Source organism: Nilaparvata lugens, chromosome 6 (assembly GCF_014356525.2).
Source record: "Nilaparvata lugens isolate BPH chromosome 6, ASM1435652v1, whole genome shotgun sequence".
NCBI lineage: Eukaryota > Metazoa > Arthropoda > Insecta > Hemiptera > Delphacidae > Nilaparvata > Nilaparvata lugens.
In genome coordinates, this window is record NC_052509.1 from 21,292,697 (window position 1) to 21,313,699 (window position 21,003).

The following is a 21,003-nucleotide window of genomic DNA, read 5'->3' on the forward strand; positions in this document are numbered from 1 at the left end:
GCCATCAATATTCAGGTTGATGATATTAAAGCGACATTGATCTTCATGACAATGGAGATTATCTTATATCGTACAAAAAAATTGTACCTATTGGTATATAGTTTTATGAACAAATATTATGAGTCCATTATTTGGAAATCTTCGATATGAATGAAACATTATTCTCTATTAATTTTAAGAAGAGCTCGAAAATGACCTTGGATCAGAACAATACTGAGTACGTACGATCTAAATGATCGTTGATTCAAGATAGTTGATCCTGGCTGTTCAGACCCATTGGAATCCTTCAACTTGGTAATTGAAAATGTTATCTACCTTACTCTATATTTTATTTAAATAGAAAGACTAAAAAAATGTCAATAATAAGACTAGGATATCTAGGAAGACTTATCAAGACAAGACTATTTATTTATCTTGCAATTTCATTACTGTGGAATGTGAAACATTTGAACTCGTAGTTTCAACTTTCTTAATCCGAGTTCATAAAATAAGCAAACAATTATTATAGAACTTGGTCATGCTTTTGAAGAAAATGTATCTCATCAATCATTGTATACGATAAGTTAGTCTTTACCAAGTTTATAATCTTAGTAAGTATAGACAAGATTTGAACGACAAATGACCATAAATTAATTCATCGTTTCTTGAGGGAGTAGAGGTAGTGAATTTATGAAGTCCGACCACCGGCGAACAATTTTGATTTGGATGTAATGAATGAGGGAATAGGAACATGTCTTGTCCAGAGGCCAGATGACAATGACATATGAAATGGCGTGAGTTATGCGTGGTGTTGGTGTGTTGTCTGCTGAGCGGGCGGGGGAGGCGAGTTCTAACAGCCTTCCTCAACCGCAGTTTATCTTGAGTGGAACAAGCGGAATCAATTCAGATGCAATCAAATGCGTGTAATGCTGGCTTTCGTAACGGCCTGTCAAGTCGGGAATTTGTCCCCGCAACGAGATCTTAACAGTGTTTGACGTGCGCCCGTGTAGGCCTACTCTGCTGCTTTGTGTCCCGCTGCGCCAAAGCCAAACCACCAACTCAATGAACAACGCCAACCTTACTTTAGCACAACATTGTAAGCCAGATACGTGTTATATATTAACCGTGACCGGTATTCTAAATACTTTGACCCCGCTTAATTTTTCAGCGGGCCACTCTCACTTTTTCCCAGACCATTGTTATATAAATACTTATTATTATTTTTTATCCTTGTAGCTGGATTGAATTATAACCGCGATTGAAAAGTTGCTGCTAGAGCTGGAGCTACTGGTTGTGAGTGGGCGATGCTTACACAGATATATATATTCAAACTTGGATGCTTGCGGATTTAACAGCCTTGAGTTTCACGTAGAACATTGAATGTAATGTCATAGGCTCTGTTAGTATTTGTTTAGTCATGATGTCATGAGATAATAAATAGTTCTGAGTTGAAGTTGGTGCTGTTTTATAACGGATAGGATTACTGTCTTTGAGAAATATCTTGGATTGGATGGAAAAGAATAGGAAACAATTCTTTATTGGTTTATACCAATTTGAATAAAGGTAAGATCATGGAGGAAATATTTATGAGTCTACTACTTATATAACAGGTCGATATCAAAATAATCTCTTACGTCATCAATGACATTCGCCTTATTACAGGTTTTCAATATTGTAAAAAGAATATAGATTCCAATACAATCGACCAACTCAGAACTGGAAATCTCATTTCCTTAACGTCCTTTGTGTAATATAATGTTCCATTATGTGGTTCAATTTGAATTATCATTTCCTATGTTATTCAAAACTTAACATTTATCAAGAATGTTCATCTATGATTCAATTCACACCCCATTCATTACCTCTAGTCTCAACCATGATCAAATCTAAACATCTCCTTATTGATCATTCTGAGATGTCCGTCAAATCAATATTATCGTAACCAATCTAGGAAGCAATTAATAAAATCAGTCTCTCTGAGCTAGCATTGATATACTGTAATCCTTCAACCCTAGACCATGCCTATGTGTGGATTCATTCATTTTTTATGAACGAGAAAAGTGTTAACGTTCAGTGATTGGGCGTTTAAAGGAGACTATCATAATCAATAGCGAGTTATAAACCATCACTTATCTTATATCAGATTTGAAAAACCAGTATGAGTAAGAAAAATGTAAGTCGGTGGTAAGGGAGAGCGAAAAGAGATGAACGATAGGCTATTAGCTGGATATGGAAGGGATTGGAATAACAGAATCAAGAAGAGAGAAATGCTGGTAGAAGGAATGAGAGGGGAGCGGAGAAAATAGAGGAAGAATAGAGAGAGTAAAAATGATTTTTTTAGTTTTCAATCGTGATAGCAAATGATGCTTACCCTCTCGCTGATTCCTTGAAAGGTTATCGCGATCAAATCGCCTTTTCCTCACAATCAACACATCATCTGTGTCGTGAAAAAGGTACAACGAAAGGGCAAGCGATCCATTTACATATCTATACAATATACAATTATGTAAATTGCATAATTTCATTTTCATTTTTCTTGCAGGTAATTTCAACAGCTCAGTCTATTAGAAGTGAAACATTCTTGTGTTACATCCGGTTTTCCGTTTCATATCAGCGATTGTTTTCAGTCATGTTCTTCTAGGAGAAAACGGATAATATTTCTCCATCTCACTCGGTCTCTTTCATATAGGGCCCACATGGATTAGGATAGCATGTGACAAGTATCGTTGGGCTTAAAATGGTATTGTGAAAATTACAAAATCATTTTCGGAGTGAATTATAGTATTAAAATTGCAGGCCAACTTGGAAAGACAATTTGCAGATGTTAATTGGCTTGATATTGAGGAGCAGCTGACCTAGGAATGTTCAGGTGGACACCTCAACTGCCTTATCATGGATCATGATGGATTACCTTTCGTAATTCCCAATTCTTCTTATTGTACTATATGAAAACTATAATATCTCATATCTATAATATCACATATAATATCTCTATAATATCTCATCAAATCAAGAATAGAATACAAATTCTGGGATGGTTTTAAAGTATTAATTTGAACATATTCCTTCATTCTGAGTGATAAGTTGGACAGTAGCATCTGGAAGTGGATCTAATCTACTGAATTTGAATGGATTAATTGATGAATAGATTATTTTTGTAATTGATTTTGACTCGAAATTGAGGATTGATTCCAGCACCAATTGAGAATGATACTAGGAAAGACAATTTTTCGAAACATAGATGAGAATGAATATAAAAATATCTGATCGAGGACACAAAAATGCATACCTGTCGTTAAATTCATTCCCTTCCAATGTAATTAGACCAAATAGCATTGATTTTTTTCTTAATGGTATCTCTTGTCTCACCCATACTTCTAAAAAAGGAATCCGAGCTGATTCGAGCATGATTAGGTCCATAATTTGATTCTAATGAGTCTAAACAGGCACCTCTAATTTCTCCATTCTCCTAACAATTTTCCATAACTCTTACTTCATCGCAAAATTTGAATCACACTTATTGAGATGCAATCGTGAGTAACCTCCTTTACTCTAGCATATTAATGCGAAATCCGTTTGTGATCGTGACATTATTAAATTTTGTTGCGAACCACATGCGATCATTTTTTGGTTCGAACAATGCTGGTATTGAGTAACGCAGCTACTTAAGCAGAATGCACTAGTTTCAGCTAGGTAGATAAGGTATGGCCTTACCTACTGTGGAGGATAGAGAGTTTATCATCTACGCAATCACTGTTATTATTCGTGTATCTGAGTTAGAGAGTAGTTTATGCAATGGTTTCTTTGTTCACTTGTAAAAGATTTTCGTAGAAGAGCCAAAAGATAGCTACATGGAGATTCAATCTTACTGGCGAAGATACTAAGCCTATAATTATATCTTTATTCGTATCATACTTGTATCTTTAATAGAATTCGTACAGACTAATTTTTTTGTGTTATGATTCCCAAGAGTTCGATTGCTTGTTTGATCTATCCATAGACTCCACACAATAGTTTTCTCGTTAGGGCTACTCTTTAATATAAATAAGATTAGAAATCCAAGTACTCTACAGATTATATTAATAGAATAATACAAAAGTCGGTTCCAAAATTCAAATGAAAGCCTTTCTCTCATTTTTATCCCATGCTGAATAGAAAGACTCGAAGATGTCATAACCAGAAATTGAATGAGAAGTCTAGATACACCATTATAAATCTCTGGTAAAAATTAAACAAGAATAATCCACTCTCACAATGAACTGTTCATACCATGATCCACATCACTGTCGTAAATGCACCAGACGTAGTAATAGAAATCAATGACAAGTAGTAATGCTGGCCACTAAAGATAGAACAAACACATGTATGCACATTGTTGTGTCATCACAGCTGTCATCAGCGAGAGACTTTTAACATAAACAACCAATGACAATAAATGAACCACTGAAAACTTACAAATTATTATTTAATCAAATCATTTAACCTCAAATAGCAGCAAGAAGGAATAAACAACAAAATTAGAGATACAAAAACCTAACCTCAAAAAATTTGCTTGAAGCATTTTACTGTGATGACACAACAATGTAAGTTGACTGTGTATGTTGTGATGAATCTTTCAAATAGACCTCATGAGAAGAGAGAAAAATTGTGATTACCTTTTAAAATGAAAGAATTTGCTAAAGGAATAGTTAGCGACCGAGCGATAAAGCTTACTTATCAGTAACTGTATATTAGATAAGAGTACCGTTCTGTACTGAACATTTTCTAGAAAATTATTCAATAAAATTATAATTATTCTGCAAATAAAGCACGAATTATTTATGAATTGCTCACTGATTTTTGAGGTTACACTTGGTTTACTATCGATCAGATGTTTAAAGCAGCCTGAACACAGCTGACTGATTCAAAGTATTGTCAAATGTCATGCCGGTTTTCATGCAAGGTATAATATCATTCCTAAAAATTATAAAACTATCAATAAAGGACCAAGAATTTCGAATAAAAAATAAAATGTATGTATTATCGTTGAAATTATTTATTATTTAAGAAATTATATTATATGTTAGGTCTTATTGTAACTAACTAGGTCATAGCATGAACAGCATATTATTGATAAAACGGCAGAAATTAATTATAACAGTCTCAAACATAATAAAATTTGTATAAGAATATTAATTTATTAATGATTAATTCAACTGAACCACATGGTAATTAAATCTCTTTGGCAAGCCTAAGCCAATCATAGTGCATAGAAATAGCACCAAAAAGGTGATCGTTTGAAAGCAACACATGTTAATCTACTATCAGACAACAAACCTGCCTTATCATATACGCTAGCACATATACATTGTATGAGAGGAACTATGTCTAGAAGATTAAGCAGTTTTAAGAATTATATAAATTGAGTTATTATTGTAATTAAAGGAATTATATTCTACTGCCTGCCACTGACGTCACGTCTACGTCACAATCGTTCTACCAATGGCAAATTTTCATGCAAATTATTACATTGAGATTCTCAGAAGAAAGGTCTAGCCAAGAAGCTGAGAGAAAAGACAGCACTTCCCTTTTGAAATCCTCACCGTTCAGATCTCTTTATAGTTACCAAGACCTATTTGTAAAATTTTCGTTCGATTTATATGTTCTATTTGTGAGCCAATATTTTAGGCCAATCTATTTGTTATTTGTAAATTTATATTCATCAATCGATAAATTAAAAGTTTAAAGTAAATTATCCCTTAATTAATTTGGTGAAGGAGATATTTAAATTAAAATTCCACACGTGCTGAAACCGAAGCCTGGATTGCTGCCAATCAAACGATTTTTGATCTAAAGAAGAAAACCACGACCGCCAAGGAAATTCACGTGAGTTATAAGTTAAAAGGGGCCCCAATCTACGCTTCGAAAATATTTCAGTGCAGAAACATAAATTTTTCTTCGTTAAATTATTGGCCACGCCGACAAGCGCTTTTTAGCATTTAAGAGCCTAGAATTTATCCATATAGAATTTCTAAGAATTTGTAGTTGATTAACTATCCTCCGCTGCCAGAACCACGACCCCGAGCATTTTAAAAATATTTTATAATTCATTTTTTCACTATTTTTTCAAAACTGTTCAATTTTATCAATTGTAAAATTCTGTTGAATCACGCATGATATCATGCAAGTACAAGAAATTTGCTAATCATTTTGTTAATGTTAAATTACTTTCAATCTGTAAATTATATTCTGAATCTGCACTGTGAGATCATATATTTTATTATAATATATTCCAGTTTTGTTAATTCGTTTTCTGAGTTCGATTATTTCTTAAGCCTGTCAATTATTGTGTCTGATACGTTCTATATCATCAAGAACCGATCGAATACGATCATTGAAATAATTGAATTAAGCTGGATATTGGAACAGGTCTAAGTGGATGTAGCGAGTGGGGTCAGATCGAGATATTTATTCTTTGTCCTTACCTGCTCATATATCAGCTTTTATCTGTTACCAACCTCGACTTAGGAGCGAACACATCAATTGTACAGCAGATGCAGCCAGAGATCATATAAATTCCTACAATAGAGCTTAAAACCCGACAAGACTCTGTTCTCGAAGTATATTCTGAACGATATTTGGTCCAAATACCGTATTTTAATCCTTCAGAACTTATTAGAGACGCAGTCCCGTAAATTATCTACATCGGGATTTTTGCTCGACCTGTATGATTTTGTATGCTCATTCTTCACAGGTAATAATTTTAAGATATCCGTATTCAGTGTTTAGCGTCCGCTACACTACTTATAAAAATTTCATCATTATACAATTTGTCATTAGAAGAATCAAGGGTGAGCGAGCGTTTAGGCCTCCCGCGATTCCGACAATTGTATTGAATCTTGTAGTGAGTCAATCAGTCTGGTGTACACTCAGCGTCCACACACGCAATTGCAAAATTTATAGTCTCTACATCATTGATTCAGCACAAGATTCACTCTACATGTGTGAAGCCGTTAAAAAACGCACCACATGATTTGCCGGCCCAACGTGAGGCATTTGGATACAGCACTACATGATTTGGCAAATCTCTCTACATATGTGAGGCATTTAAATACAGCTTCACAATGTGCATGCATGTTCTACTGTCAGTGGTCAGCCTTATGTATTATTTTTCATGGTTCAACTAGCTCATGCGAGATTTATAATGATTAGCACAAGTATAACAAATGATAACAAGATAGTTCAGCTCTTATATGGCTCTGAATCTTGGATACCTAGGAAAAAAGAATGGAGTAGGTTACAGGCTGCCGAAATGAGGTTTTTAAGAGCAGTAAAAGGGTGCACAAGGGAAGATAGGCTTCATAATGTTGATATAAGAAGCGAGCTCAACATAATTTCCATATGGCAGAAGATTGAAGAAAATCGGCAAAACTGAGAAGAGCATGTTGAAAGGAATGAGAGCGACAGGATTCCCAGGGCAGTCATGTTGTATAACCCGGTTGGTAGGAGAAGTGTGGGCAGACCCCGTAAAAGATGGATGTGATGGTGAGTTTGAAGTCGGAACAGGCAAATTGCCTAATCCTTGTAGGAAGACGACGACGAACAAGATAGTGATTACAAGTAGTAATTCCTCTACCAGGTTTTAGCTAGTTCATGCAAAATCGACAATAGTGAATAATTTTGTGATAAATTAATTTGTGATTGTTCCAACTGTTGAGTCGTCCTAATAACTGAATGAGTCGATTGTTGAAACAAGGGATTTCCTCGGACGTTTGTATTGAAGAATAACTAACAAACAGTAGACTGAAGAAACAAACTAAAAATGAAACAGTGGAGATTATGATAGCTCCTGGCTTATTCTTCGAGTTGTCATTCTCATTTTCTCCTCCAATGCCGGTGCTTTTTCACGTACAGCCAATCAAATCTCTTATTTTCGTGATCATAACAGCGGAATAATGTCTTCATTCCGAACAGCCATACTTATTTCCAAATTACATGTTTTTTGCATCAGCAGCGTTCAAAACCTGCTCAAATTACAGGTTTGTGGTTTTTCAATAGCAAACCAAACCAGTGAGCGCCACTCTTATCGTTATTGTCTCCCCAATTTTTGGACAATATTGTTATTGCTTCTAACGGAAGTTATCGTGTTAAGATACTATTTGCTGTGTTTCTGAATTTTTTGATAATTGAGCCACTTGAAACAAGTTTAAAACGAAATTTTACATTCAGTAATATTTTCAAAAGCGGGAGATTTAGTGAGCTTAAAACTATATTCAAGTGGTGTAAAGATTGAGGCTCTTATACATCAAATACTCAGACTCCTTTTTTTGAGATTTCTTTTTTTGTTTTATTCCATTTTCAATACTGTTCTTGGAAATTATTATAAGCCTAGTTGATTTCCTCAAGCTGCTTGAACATTCATTTGAAATGGAAGAAAAACGTTTGATTATTTGTATAGTTGAGAAGTTGATAATTGTGGTAATTATTCATATTGGATGAAAAAGGCGAAGAAATTGTCAAAAAGCCACAGATTTATTGATACTTAGAAAGACCGGTTTCGGTTATTACACCATTGTCAATTTCTGATAAAAACCACAGATTTATGGGTTTTTGACAATCTGTGGGTTTTTGACAATTTCTTAGTCTTTTTCATTCAAATCGTTTGATAGTTGACGAATGTTTGCTCGTGCATTCAAGATTTTACTGGGATAGGTACTCAATTCTCTCTTTTTCAGATGTGATTGTTTTGGTATCTAATCCCTCAGATTAGATGTGTGGCCAGTTATCAATACTCTTCAATATTCTCTATCTCTATTATGACAAGCAACACTGACATCTATGATCGTCATCATAGATGACGATATACCACATATTATTATATCGCATATATTATACATATACCAGGTATCATATTATTGAATATCTCATAAAATATTACGTCCAACACGAATTCAGATAGTCGGAAGATTCATTTATTCTTAATTATCAGCAGAAAAGTCATTTAATTTATATTGAGGAATCTTCGAGATCCAATGATCGGCAGAACATGGCTTTCCATTGCAAGTCCAAGATGAATTGAAAATTCTAATGTTTTGCACCAAGTAGAAGTAGAGTGCATTATTATGAAAATCAATATTATTCACAGACAACAAAAGTTGAATGTTATTTCTTGATTATGTTAAACGACTAAACGATTTTAATTATTACTGTAGTGTATTAAATTCATTGTAACATTCTGCTTATTTAAAAATGCAGGAATGCAATTATGCACTTGATTACTGATCCTTGAACTATATTTACAAACAATATAATTACGATCGTGCAATGCAGTGTTACTGCATCTTAGCCCAGTAATCACGTAGGCCTACCTCAAGTACTAGATTCAAGCCACTAACATGTGTAATTAACCTTACTTTTCTTAACTCACAAAATGTATCGTCCAAGTAGTAATAACAATTTAATTCTCCTTCTAATGTTACATTACTTGGTTTGCTAATACAATTTTACTACCTATGTTTGCAGACTCCCTATTCGTTTTACTGCATGACTGATTGATACCGTTCCCTTATTGTAATGGTTTGTTATTTTTGTTTTGTAACTGCATTCTTGATGGCTATTACTTTTAGAATAGGATGGACAAGCATTGTACGTTGATTTTTGTACCTCCACTTTTCGATTTCGCATGCTGGCGTAATAAACTTATAAAAATTCATTGGTAATTTGATGAGGGATCTTGTAATATCAATGCAATCCAATCAACATAATATTCTTCTGCAGTCGTGCAATCAGTAGAGATGTTCATTTATTGATGTTCTGAAACAATATTATGAGAAAGACCACCCGTAGTTGATCACAAAGCATGAGTCTTCCGAGTTCAGTTGGTTGAATCTGATTCTCACGTATGAGTACCGTGTTTTTTCATCATCAAACCTATATTATTTGATCGTCTTGGAACAATGACTTGTCTTATAAAATCATATTTGATCTCACAATCGAGAATATGACACACATGAAAGTAATTGAAAAGTGTCAGTTATCAATGCTAAACATTCAATTATTATTTGAAGTAACACATTCAATCTTGTGAGTAAAGTAATAGTGATTCGATAGCAAGATTGCAGACATGCGGCATAAAGTAGCTAATAGTGAACAGTCAAGGGAGGGTTATGGAGGGAAAAGTTTGGGAGACAATTTTTGACCCCGCAGTTCTGTTAAGAGTAGTAAGGAGGTGAGCATATCAAAAGTCCTCACCTCTGCCCCTTGTGCTAAGGGGGTGGGGGTGGTTCAAACGTACCATTTTTTGGTTTCTCGCATATAACACGAAAACTATATATCTTACGGACATAACTGTTTCATACAAAATTTAAGCTTAAATACTTTCCTACAATATTCATCTCACAACTTTTCTAGTTCTTCTCTAATCTTCTCTTCTCTAGACACAATCTTCTCTAGTTCTCGAGATATCCGCTCTTAAAGGTGCGACATTTTTAAAAAACACGTTTGCCTCCAATTTTTCTATTTTTGCTTTTATAACTTTTTAAAAATCGTTGGAAAAAATCCATGATTATGAGCTTATAGAGCATTAAATTCTCTTCAATTTGATGTACAGTTTCACGCTTTTACAGATTTCCCTACATCTGTTGCAGCAGCTTTAGTGTTGAGTGTGAAAACTCCAGTTCTACAACAATAGACCAATTGACAAAGGAATTTGGAGCAAATGTTTTTAACACACTTTTGCTATATCTACTCACTAATTAGTCCAAATTAAGCTGCAAAGTCAAAAATTGTGTCACAGACAACCCCTTCAAATTTCATTGTGAAATGATCAATTGTTGCAGCATTGAAAATTTCACCATTTCAGATATACTGAACCTTCAAATTCAATATTAAAATATAACATGAAGATAAAAAATTAATAGCATTCTGTTAATATTATCTCCCGATAAAAATTGGTCTAACTCTCTCTCTCTTCCACTTTTTCAGATGAGCGATAAAAAATTTGGTTTCCTCTCTTCCACTGAGTAAGTACATCATTCATTTTGCTCAATAATGTTCACCAATGTTGAATATACTCATTCAGCAATTTATATTCCTATACCAATAATTCACAGTGATGTAAGTATTGCAAGTAAGCGAACTGTACTTGCGGTTCACTTTAATCTAACCACTATAACTTTACTTTTTAAATGTGCCACTCAGGTGCAAAAAGTATTAATTGGTTGGATTTTCTTCCCAATTCACAAGATACTGCGCTTTGATATGGATGGAGTAGCTTGGAGAAGTAGTTCATATCATATTGATGTAGGCCAAGCCCTACATGGATACTGAACATGTGAGCATGGTTGTCAAGGTGACTGTTATGGAAACGAACTGTTTTATGAAAAGATAACAAGTTGAAGTTTTATGAGATGTTAAAAGATGATGTTTTATTCTATTTTTATCTTGTTCGTGAATGTAAACTTCTAATGATTAAAGTAATAATAACAAAAGCACATTTACAACAATATCATAGTAGAGTATATAGGTCAAATGATAGCTTTTTATATTAGTTGGTGCCTATTACCAGAGACAAGAAATATAGTCACTACTATGTCATACTACTCACCTTTATATTTGACATACTACTCATCAACCCTCAATCTGCAGTCGACCTCCAGCTCACGAATCCTCTCGTTCAGCCGTAGATTTTCCTGTTTCAGGGCCTCAAACTCCCTAAACAAACGTGCAATGTATCACTCCCGTATGTCAAACACTACTATGTCAAATATAGTCACTACTTTTCAACTTATGCTTATCCTTTATCTATGCTATTACTTGATCTCACAATCATGCTTTCATACTTAATGTTATTGCATTATTTATTTATTAGTTTATTTTAGATACAATCGCATCATTGGTCCCTGGTATTATTCACAAGGCGGACATCTCCTTCTTAAAAACACGAAAACATTCTATGAAATAGTCTCCATTCATTAAAATTAGCATATTCTGAGTATGTAGTTTCCCAATGAATACCAGATAGAATATTGTACATGTTGTAATCCTTCAAATTTCTTCAGAAGAAACAAAACGTGACATTGTTCTTTGTAAGGGTTTCTTACTTGAAAAAAGCTTGTTTTGCTTTTTTAAAGGTGTGTGTTGTGTAGGTGATAAAGATCAGAATTTGCTCAACAAATTTATCGAGTCGGAATTAATATTCAGTCAGAGTGAACACCATAACTTGTAGAGTAGAGTATTATTCAAAAATGCATAATCTCTCACCACTTGTATAGGATAATTCTCTTTAACGGTTAACATTCCAAATTTGGTCAACTCTGCCCATACATTCAGTACATGTGTAAATGATATAAATATTACAAGATGAATGGAAAGTGCAAGTTGAGAAGTTGGCAACATTTTCATTGAGGCTAATAAATTATTGTGTTCTCAGTTAGAAAAGGCAAGTGAGTAGAAGAAATGGAAAGTTTAGAGGCCGGAGACCGAACAACAGCGACTTAATTGCCAGCTACAAGAATATTTAGCCTAATTCCATCCGCACGCAATATGATAAATTGTGGAGCGCGCTATTATAAAAGTTGTCATATCGTATTATTATCATAGCTTGTGTTTTTCTTTTTTGTTGGGGATTAATTATCTCGAGACCGAGTTGGGCAACAATTGGGTGTTGGCACTTTAGGAGATTGTAGATCACATTTGACGCTAGTTGAAACGTTAAAAATTCTCCAGTTGCTGTTACTAAGTGCATTATGCAATGCAGAAGAAATTTACAACTTGAATTTCTGATCCGACTGCATTGATAAGTTACAACTTGAATGTTTGATACGACTGCAGTGATATGACTGCTTCTGTTTAACAGTGCCGATTGACAGAGATTTATAATCGGTATTTATCTGTTGCAGTGAGTATGAAGTTGTTGTTTATTAGTTTTCATGTTAATGACAATGTTGCAAATTCGATTTCATGAACAGATACTGAAACGTAGTTTTAATGCTGCAAACAGGCGGTAACTAACAATTCTCATGTACATTATTAGAGAAATGAAGAAATAATATGAAAACATTTGAAGTAGAAAACTATTTAACAGTATAAAATCTTTGCAAATAACTTTTTAATTATGATTTAAGTTTGAAGTACCATGTTTTTCAAGTCTCAAACAACATACATTTTACAGTACGCTTTGAACTATGGTAAGTTATGTGAAAGATCCAAGGAGCGCACAAGATTGAATCACCGGATTGAATTTACTGTTTACCGGTCGGTAGATAATGACGTTTGTGCAATTGTATCTCAGCAACTGTTTTTCTTCACACTGAATTCTGATAATGTGTGCAATTGCAGTAGAAACGTATGTATGACTGGATGACTATCGCATGGGACTACCATAAACTCGTAAGTGATGATAATTACTCTTTGAGTCAGGCACGATTGGAATGTTGTGGGGAAGGGATGGAGATTCATCTTTGTAGTCAGTGACAGATGGTTTTTTTTGTCGTATTAAGTCGATGTATTTTTTTCATTAGATGTATTTCGTCAATTAAGCAGACTGTCATTGTTCAATCAAGTCGAGGCAATCGTGATGAAGAGTTGAATATTGTGGTAATAGGGTGGACCGACATGCATTGCGTTTCAGTAATTCAGTAGCGCTGTGTCATTTCCCGGCTAGCAAATACCAACGTATTAAAGTGGGAAGTGGGATGGCCTATCTATGGGAGAGTGCCTTATTATGCGGTCTTATCTCTGTGACTCTAATTACAGATACCATCAATGTGTCTTGTCTCTTTTCCACTGTGTTCATTACCTCCTTCCACTCTTATTCTTGTCCTTATGACTCACCAGAGTGTAATCATCCTTCCGTCTCGATTCTATGTTTAGTTATTTGTATTGACATTCTTCTTTGAATTAGCTTTAGATTTTTGATTTATTTATTCACAAAGGCAAATTTCTACAAATATTTTGAGCCTAGGTGATGATTGATAATACAAACGTTTTTATTTATTGTGATTTCATGAATGGAGCAATGGATTAGGATTTCTTTGTGCTCTGTTTGGATGGATGCCCATTCAGTACTAGAAGAGAAGCTACGGAAAAAAGGTTTGGAAATCATCTTCCAGTCAGATCGTTCTCAGGAATAAACAATCTAATGCAATCAATCATATATGTTTCAGTTTATGGTCCAGTCCTTTTCTATTTATTTTGAAACTCTTTATTGTTGGAAGAGCTTGTCTTTGCATCAACGGAACCTATTTATTTTTCCAATTGATTTCAAGAAATTTATCAATTTCAAGTCAATTATCCATTAATCTTATCAGTTATTCAGATGAATCTCTCAAAGCAAGTATAAACTTGTTTCAAAGACGATATTCAATACCCGGAGGATTTAATACGGAAAGAGTTTCGGTTCTAGAAAGGAAATGTTCTTTGTAAGTACAAAAATGTAATTTCCACTTGAAAGGAAAAAAATGGAGTAATCTAACATATGTACTGGTCACTGTTGGATGACCAATTTTGAATAAACAATTGACAGAGGGATAGTTTGATTGTAAACATATTATGATAGACATAATCATGTATACATACATCATAAATAGGGATGGAAAATAGAAACATAATTATATAGGGATGGATATAGTATGAAATGATAAAGATAATAGAAAAGTGGGAACATTTTACTAAATATGAGAGAATTCACAAGATCAAACCCTGTCTCATGAACACATTTAAACACTCAATAGAAGCATTGACATTACTTTTCGGACAGAGTTTAGATTACTTCATAATATATTTATTTTCAAATCTAATATTATCAAATTTATCATCTAATCAGTATCAACTCCTCCCATGAATGGATATTGGAAGGAATATCTTCTTTATATATTACATACTCTCATTATGAGTAAGCATACTGCAAATAGTAATTTTTGAAGCATAAATGTCTGCCTCATAGATACTTCATTACACACCTCTTCCAATCTCCTTCACCAACGTCAGCTGTCCTTCACTCTTTCCTCTTTCCGTAGATAACGTTCGCTTTAATGTCAGATGATGCCGCAGATAAAATCAAAAGGTGCTGACGATATGTTTATCACAATTACCTTACAAGCAATCACGTGTGTCAGTCGATCGTTATGTCCATCATTTAACATAACGTGCATCATTTAACCTGGTAAGTCCGTCATTTAACCTGGTGAGTCCATCATTTACAACGTCAGTCAAGCAATTGGTTGTCTGATCAATTTGTTTTTATTTCCTTCCATCATGTGCGCATACCAAGCTGCACAGTTGAATGTCAGGGCTCCGCATAATGTAGTAAAGCTTGAAACAATGATGACCTTTCCCATTACACTCACAGCTCACAGCGGATGATAAGCTTCAGAGCTAAACGCCTCAAAAGTAGTTATATTAAATCATAATGCTCTTCATTCCACGGCTACTTTGTACCACACCATAGCATGTGCTGCTTGCTGATAGACATCAGATATGATTGCATGTATTCTCACTTCTCACTGTTGTGAGGAGCAAGTTTTTATAAATACACAACTCGATGTCCTCCTCTTAATCCCATCATAATGTTGCCTTTTAATTGTCCTTGATTCGTCATAACTTTTATCAGGAGCCACTAAAGTGACATCAGAAATTGTTATGATGGAGACTTGTATCAACTGTGATGTTCTGTTCAATAAAAAACTTCTGTTTACTGAAACATCACTGTTATCTGTTACATCTTCTCATTTGAGAATTTATGGTCCTCACAACCTGTAGTATTAAACAGTTTTACCATTATACAACAAGTACTTTACTCGTATCCTATCTTCATACCAGTTATAATTCACAAATGTGTACTTATTTCATGAAAACCTGACAGCAAAGATGAATCTGTAGTCCACTGGTAATCTAGGTTAAGCTCATGAAATTTTCTCAACGCCAATTTGATTCGCCAAAGTCAATCATATTGTATTGAATACAGGAATACATGCCATATATTCAGAAGCTTCCTTCTTCTAAAGTCGGAAAAGATTAAGGGATTTGTTATTATTCAGTGTTCTGTTTGAGATTTGAGCTGTTTCATGTTGTTTTGTTTTATTATAATCATAATCTTAAAGTAGTTGCCTGCGTTCCTTCCTATCATATATCAATATTGATTATTAATTGATTGAACAATTAATGATAACTGAAAACGATTGATATAATTGGTTTGCAAATTTGAAATCATGCAGGTCCACATGGTTATCCGGGAGGATGTACAGAGTGAAGTTGGAGTACCTCAGTTTGAATGATCAATACCAAGTAACCTGCTCTGGTGAGGAATCCTGTCTTCACAATTTTCCCTGAGTCATATTCCAAGTGCGCGGTGAAGACATTAAAAGGAGTTATTGCATTGCAGAGAAGAGAAGATGAAAAAGAATGAGGAATACCGTATGAAATTGACACCGGTGCTGACAATGTTGACAAGAGAAGCAATAAACATGCAAAATGAGGCCCATTAAGAGATTCTGCGACCAATAGAATGACTGCATAAAATTCCAGCACTTGGACGCTGGCCGCATATGTATAGCCTACACACAATACAGCACTACCAGTCTGCCTCAGCCATCAGGTGTAATCTAGCCGTAGTATATCATTGTCTAGAAAATTTATTGCGGCTACATGACTTAACGAAGAGTGCAATTTTCATAGTAGGCCTATGCCAATACTTCTCTATTTTTGACCGCTCCATAAACAATGTGCAAGACAGTAAATTTCAAACTTATCTATTAACTGCTGTGTTTTATATATTTACAAAGTGACCGCAGATTCCACGCTGTTTACTCTTGAAGATCATCCTCGATCCTCGAGTTGTTGAAAGGCATAGAATATCGCGTTAAATGCATCGATAAAATATTCATCGTTATTATTGTTTATCATTGCACATTTAAGTTTATAGTGGTTTTAGCAGGTCACTCTTGCTTCCCTGCTCAAGGAAACAAGTTCCATCAGGCACTAGACAAGCACCGTTAGAAACCTTTATCCAATTTTACATAAAATAAGTGAAACGCCTATCGGTTTCAGGTACCTTGTGTCTGGCACACTGAAATGAATGCTTTCAAGATAGTAGATGTTCCAGGTTAGTTTAGTAACTAAAAACCCCTGTTTAGTTACTTTACATGCCACAGTCTTCTTGAATATTATAAGTGTATTTCGTTATTAATCTATAGGGTGATATTTATAGAGATATGGTTCATGCATTTTTTCTTTGTCATGTTGATCATGTCAGAGAGGTATTTATTAAACATTAAAAACATTCAAAATATGTAAAAAAACGTAGGCTATTATCCTTAAAGTAGCATACAGCATCCACTATAGAGTTTATGTGTAGGGATGTATGTTGAATTCTATTTATGAATTTGAATAGGAAAGCTAGCCTACTTGTGATGAGATAAATAGAGATTTTTCAAATAAAAAAGAATGGGTTGTCCAGTCCTACACAATACAGTCTCAAAATGTTCTATCCATAAATTCCTCACTATGATATAATATATTCATTAGAAATTATGTTCAAATAATGACTCTCTATCGTTAAAAACAATACACCCAAATATATAAGTTATGAATAGAGAGTATTTATTTGACAGTAGATAAAGGGGTCTTCTCTGCATAAGCAAGGAATCTGAATAACTGAATAACTCAATAACTTGATACTCTTAATAGCAATTTGTTACTAGTTGCCTTTTTACAGTTACAAGAAATGACAGCTCTAATACAAGATTGGATCGAATCAACTACTTATTGAATTACCAGTTTGATTAGTTTTTCGATATTCATTGCCACAATGATCCACATTCTCTCTATATTCAAAAAAGTATGTTCTAAAACTACCATCGCATATTGTATCATAAACACATTCTTGTCTTCTTCTTCTTCTTCTTCTTCTTCTTCTTCTTCTTCTTCTTCTTCTTCTTCTTCTTCTTCTTCTTCTTCTTCTTCTTCTTCTTCTCTTCTTCTTCTTCTTCTTCTTCTTCTTCTTCTTCTTCTTCTCTTCTTCTTCTTCTTCTTCTTCTTCTTCTTCTTCTTCTTCTTCTTCTTCTTCGTCTTCTTCTTCTTCTTCTTATTCTTCTTCTTCTTCTTCTTCTCTTCTTCTTCTTCTTCTTCTTCTTCTTCTTCTTCTTCTTCTTCTTCTTCTTCTTCTTCTTCTTCTTCTTCTTCTTCTTCTTCTTCTTCTTCTTCTTTGGCTGTGCCTTATCCCATTTAAATGGGGTCGGCATTCCTTCCTCTTAGTTTACCTCTCCACAGAGCCCTACCCAATGCTTCCCCTCTCTTCCAACCACTCACCCCGCAAGTCAGCCGCTATTCTATCTCCCCACCTCATCCTAGGTCTACCTCGTCCTCTCACACCATCCAAACCCCACACATCCATCTTAACATTCTCATCTCAGTCACTCCCATCTTTCGTTCCTGTTTCTTTGAAATGGGCCATGTTTCTGTTCCATACAGCATAGCTGGCCTCACAACTGATCTATACACTTTCCCTTCATTTGACAATTCACTCTCTTATCACAAAGAACACTACTCATTTTCTCCAGTTCATCCATCCACAATTTATTCCATCTCTCTGTACACTTGAACCCAGGTACTTGAAACTTGCAACTGGTTGGAGTTGGTTTCCTTCAATCTGTAAGGGTAGCCCATCATTGTTTCCCAATACCATGTACTCTGTTTCTGATCGGCTAATTTTCAGTCCCCTTTCCTCCAAAGTCTTCCTCCAGCTTTCCAGTCTTTCTTCCAACTGATCTTTGGTAGGTTCACAGAGCACGATGTCATCTGCAAATAGCATGCACCATGGTGCTGGCCTCTTGACTGCAGCACCCACGACATCCATGAACAGATCAAACAGATATGGGCTAAGTGATGGCCAACTTGCACAGAAAACTCTTGGATCCTTCCCACACTGGTTCTCACTCGAGTGATGGCTCCCTTGTACATCTCCTGCACCAATCGAACAATCATACTTCTCTGGCACACCTTTTCCTCTCATACTTCGCCAAATCTCTTGCCTGGGCACCCTGTCATAGGTTTTTTCCAGGTCAACAAATGTCATGTGCAGCTGAGACCTTAGCTCTCTTGCCTTCTCCACCAGCTGCCGGAGAGCAAATATTGCATCTGTTGTTGCTCTTCCTGCCATGAACCCAAATTGCTCCTCACTGATTGTGGTCTCTTGTCTTAGTCTCTTCTCAATAATCCTCTCCCAAACATCAATTATACCATTCCTTCGCGACTTCTCCACAACCGGCAAAACAATTATTGAAACATGTGAGAGGTCCAATAATTAAGGCTGTGCAAAGGCTAAAAATAAACTTTCTACTGGTGATATTTTTCGAAGTTTTTCGATTTGTATATCATCAAGCTATCGGAATTGAAAAGTTTTCTCAGGAAAACATTTTTTTTCAATCATTAATTTTTGAGATATGAGCGCATGAAGTTTAAATTTTTAGGACAGAACATTTCAAATTCGGTAAGAGATAAATCCATGAGGCTCAGAGGAAAATTTCTACATGGTATTGTTGACTGAATAAAATCAAAATTCTCTGAAAATATCAATTTTTGAGGAAGTTATTCAATTTACTAGAAATTACCAAAAATAGCTTTTAGTTGAGTTTTTTTTTAGTTTTGGTAAATTGAATAACTTCCTCAACAACTGGCATTTTCGAAAAAAAAATCTTTATTCATTCAACAACACCATGAAGAATTCATCCTCATAATCTCGTGGATTTATCTCTTACCTGATTTAAAATGTCCTGTCCCAAAGATTTAAACTTAGGCGCTCATATCTCAAAAATTAATGATCGAAAAAAAATGTTTTCCTGAGAAAACTTTTTAATATTGATAGCTTGATGATATACAAATCGAAAAATATCACCAGTAGAAAGTTTATTTTTAGCCTTTGCACAGCCTTAACTGTCTGTTTCATTTCGAAGAAGATAAGAGAAACCCCGACAAACATTATTTGTGTAGATTGAATCAAAGCAAAAACAGGAAAACAAATTGCAATCTCTCTATTAGCATAAGACGAGTGCTGGTGACGTTGACGGGCTTTGACGGCGACGGTCCATGCTTGAATGGTGGTCGCTGTTGTACCCATAAATAGTAGTAGCTCTTTCAAACTGGCTTCAACCATACATCTTTCCTATCTTATGTATTATAGAGTATGTATACGTATATAACGTTATATTGGTGTGGTATGTATAGTAGTTGTGTCACAAGGTGTTGCTAGCCTGCTAGCACTGAGACCTGATAAATGTTGCTATCGTTCGGCCATCTGGAAGCTGCGAATCGCTCAAAGACACATGTAACTTTGTCAAACATCATTAACTGCTCTCTTGGAAACGGCTGCAAAAGTTCATGTAGGTCAGTGATGACGGTTGACTTCTTCAGCAGCAGACAAACATGGAAGCCTGAAAGGAAACATAAATGTTTGGAGGATTCTTCCAGTGGGTTGCCTCTCTGAATGACGTGGACTAGTTATGTTCGTGAACTGCTCTGTTTTCAAGATTGGGACTAGGCTACTTATTATGCAGTATTCCACATTGCATTACGTATTACTGACAAATAATACTCTTGGAGATTATTTAATACGGATTTCTCTATCCATAACAGTATGAGGATTGCATAGATCAGAGCGACTCCACTTACATGATAGATGAATCACATATTTCTCAAGTATGTAATTGAATGTGAATATTTAATTGATCTTCACTTCACATCCTTCTTGTACTCTCCTAGGTTTGCTTGGCTGCCTCAATTTAATTTTATTAAATTATCTGATTGCCATCATTGTTTCTTGTCCATATCTTAATGATTTAATCATCCAATCGATGGATTTGGAGATCCTGAATTCATTATCTGGCTGATTCAACGCTGAAAGATCATAAGATTAATTGATAATGAGTAAAATAAACGAGATTAAGAGTCAACGTGATTAAATTATTGGGTGAATATGCTTTTTTTCTAGGCCAGAATAACTAGAAATACAAAATCCGTAATTTTGCTTGGTTAGTCTATTCTTAGTTGAGT

General features: G+C 34.8%; 2 protein-coding genes across 3 annotated transcripts in view; one reads left to right on the forward strand and one right to left on the reverse strand.

Moving 5' to 3' along the window:
* The window catches only part of LOC111052918, a 158,739-nt gene that overhangs the window by 60,548 nt on the left and 77,188 nt on the right, over positions 1-21,003 (forward strand). For both annotated transcript variants that reach the window (XM_039430381.1, XM_039430382.1), the window contains exon 3: positions 10,942-10,979. The gene's annotated coding sequence lies outside the window, so the exon portion shown is untranslated. The remainder of the gene's footprint in view (positions 1-10,941; positions 10,980-21,003) is intronic.
* LOC120351995 lies at positions 18,503-19,114 on the reverse strand. The gene has a single exon (XM_039431385.1). The coding sequence runs from the start codon at positions 19,112-19,114 to the stop codon at positions 18,503-18,505; it is 612 nt and encodes a 203-aa protein (XP_039287319.1).

Excerpts from the sequence above, each read along its gene's own strand:
- LOC120351995 (XM_039431385.1), bottom strand. The coding sequence starts at position 19,114 with ATGGCAGGAAGAGCAACAACAGATGCAATATTTGCTCTCCGGCAGCTG.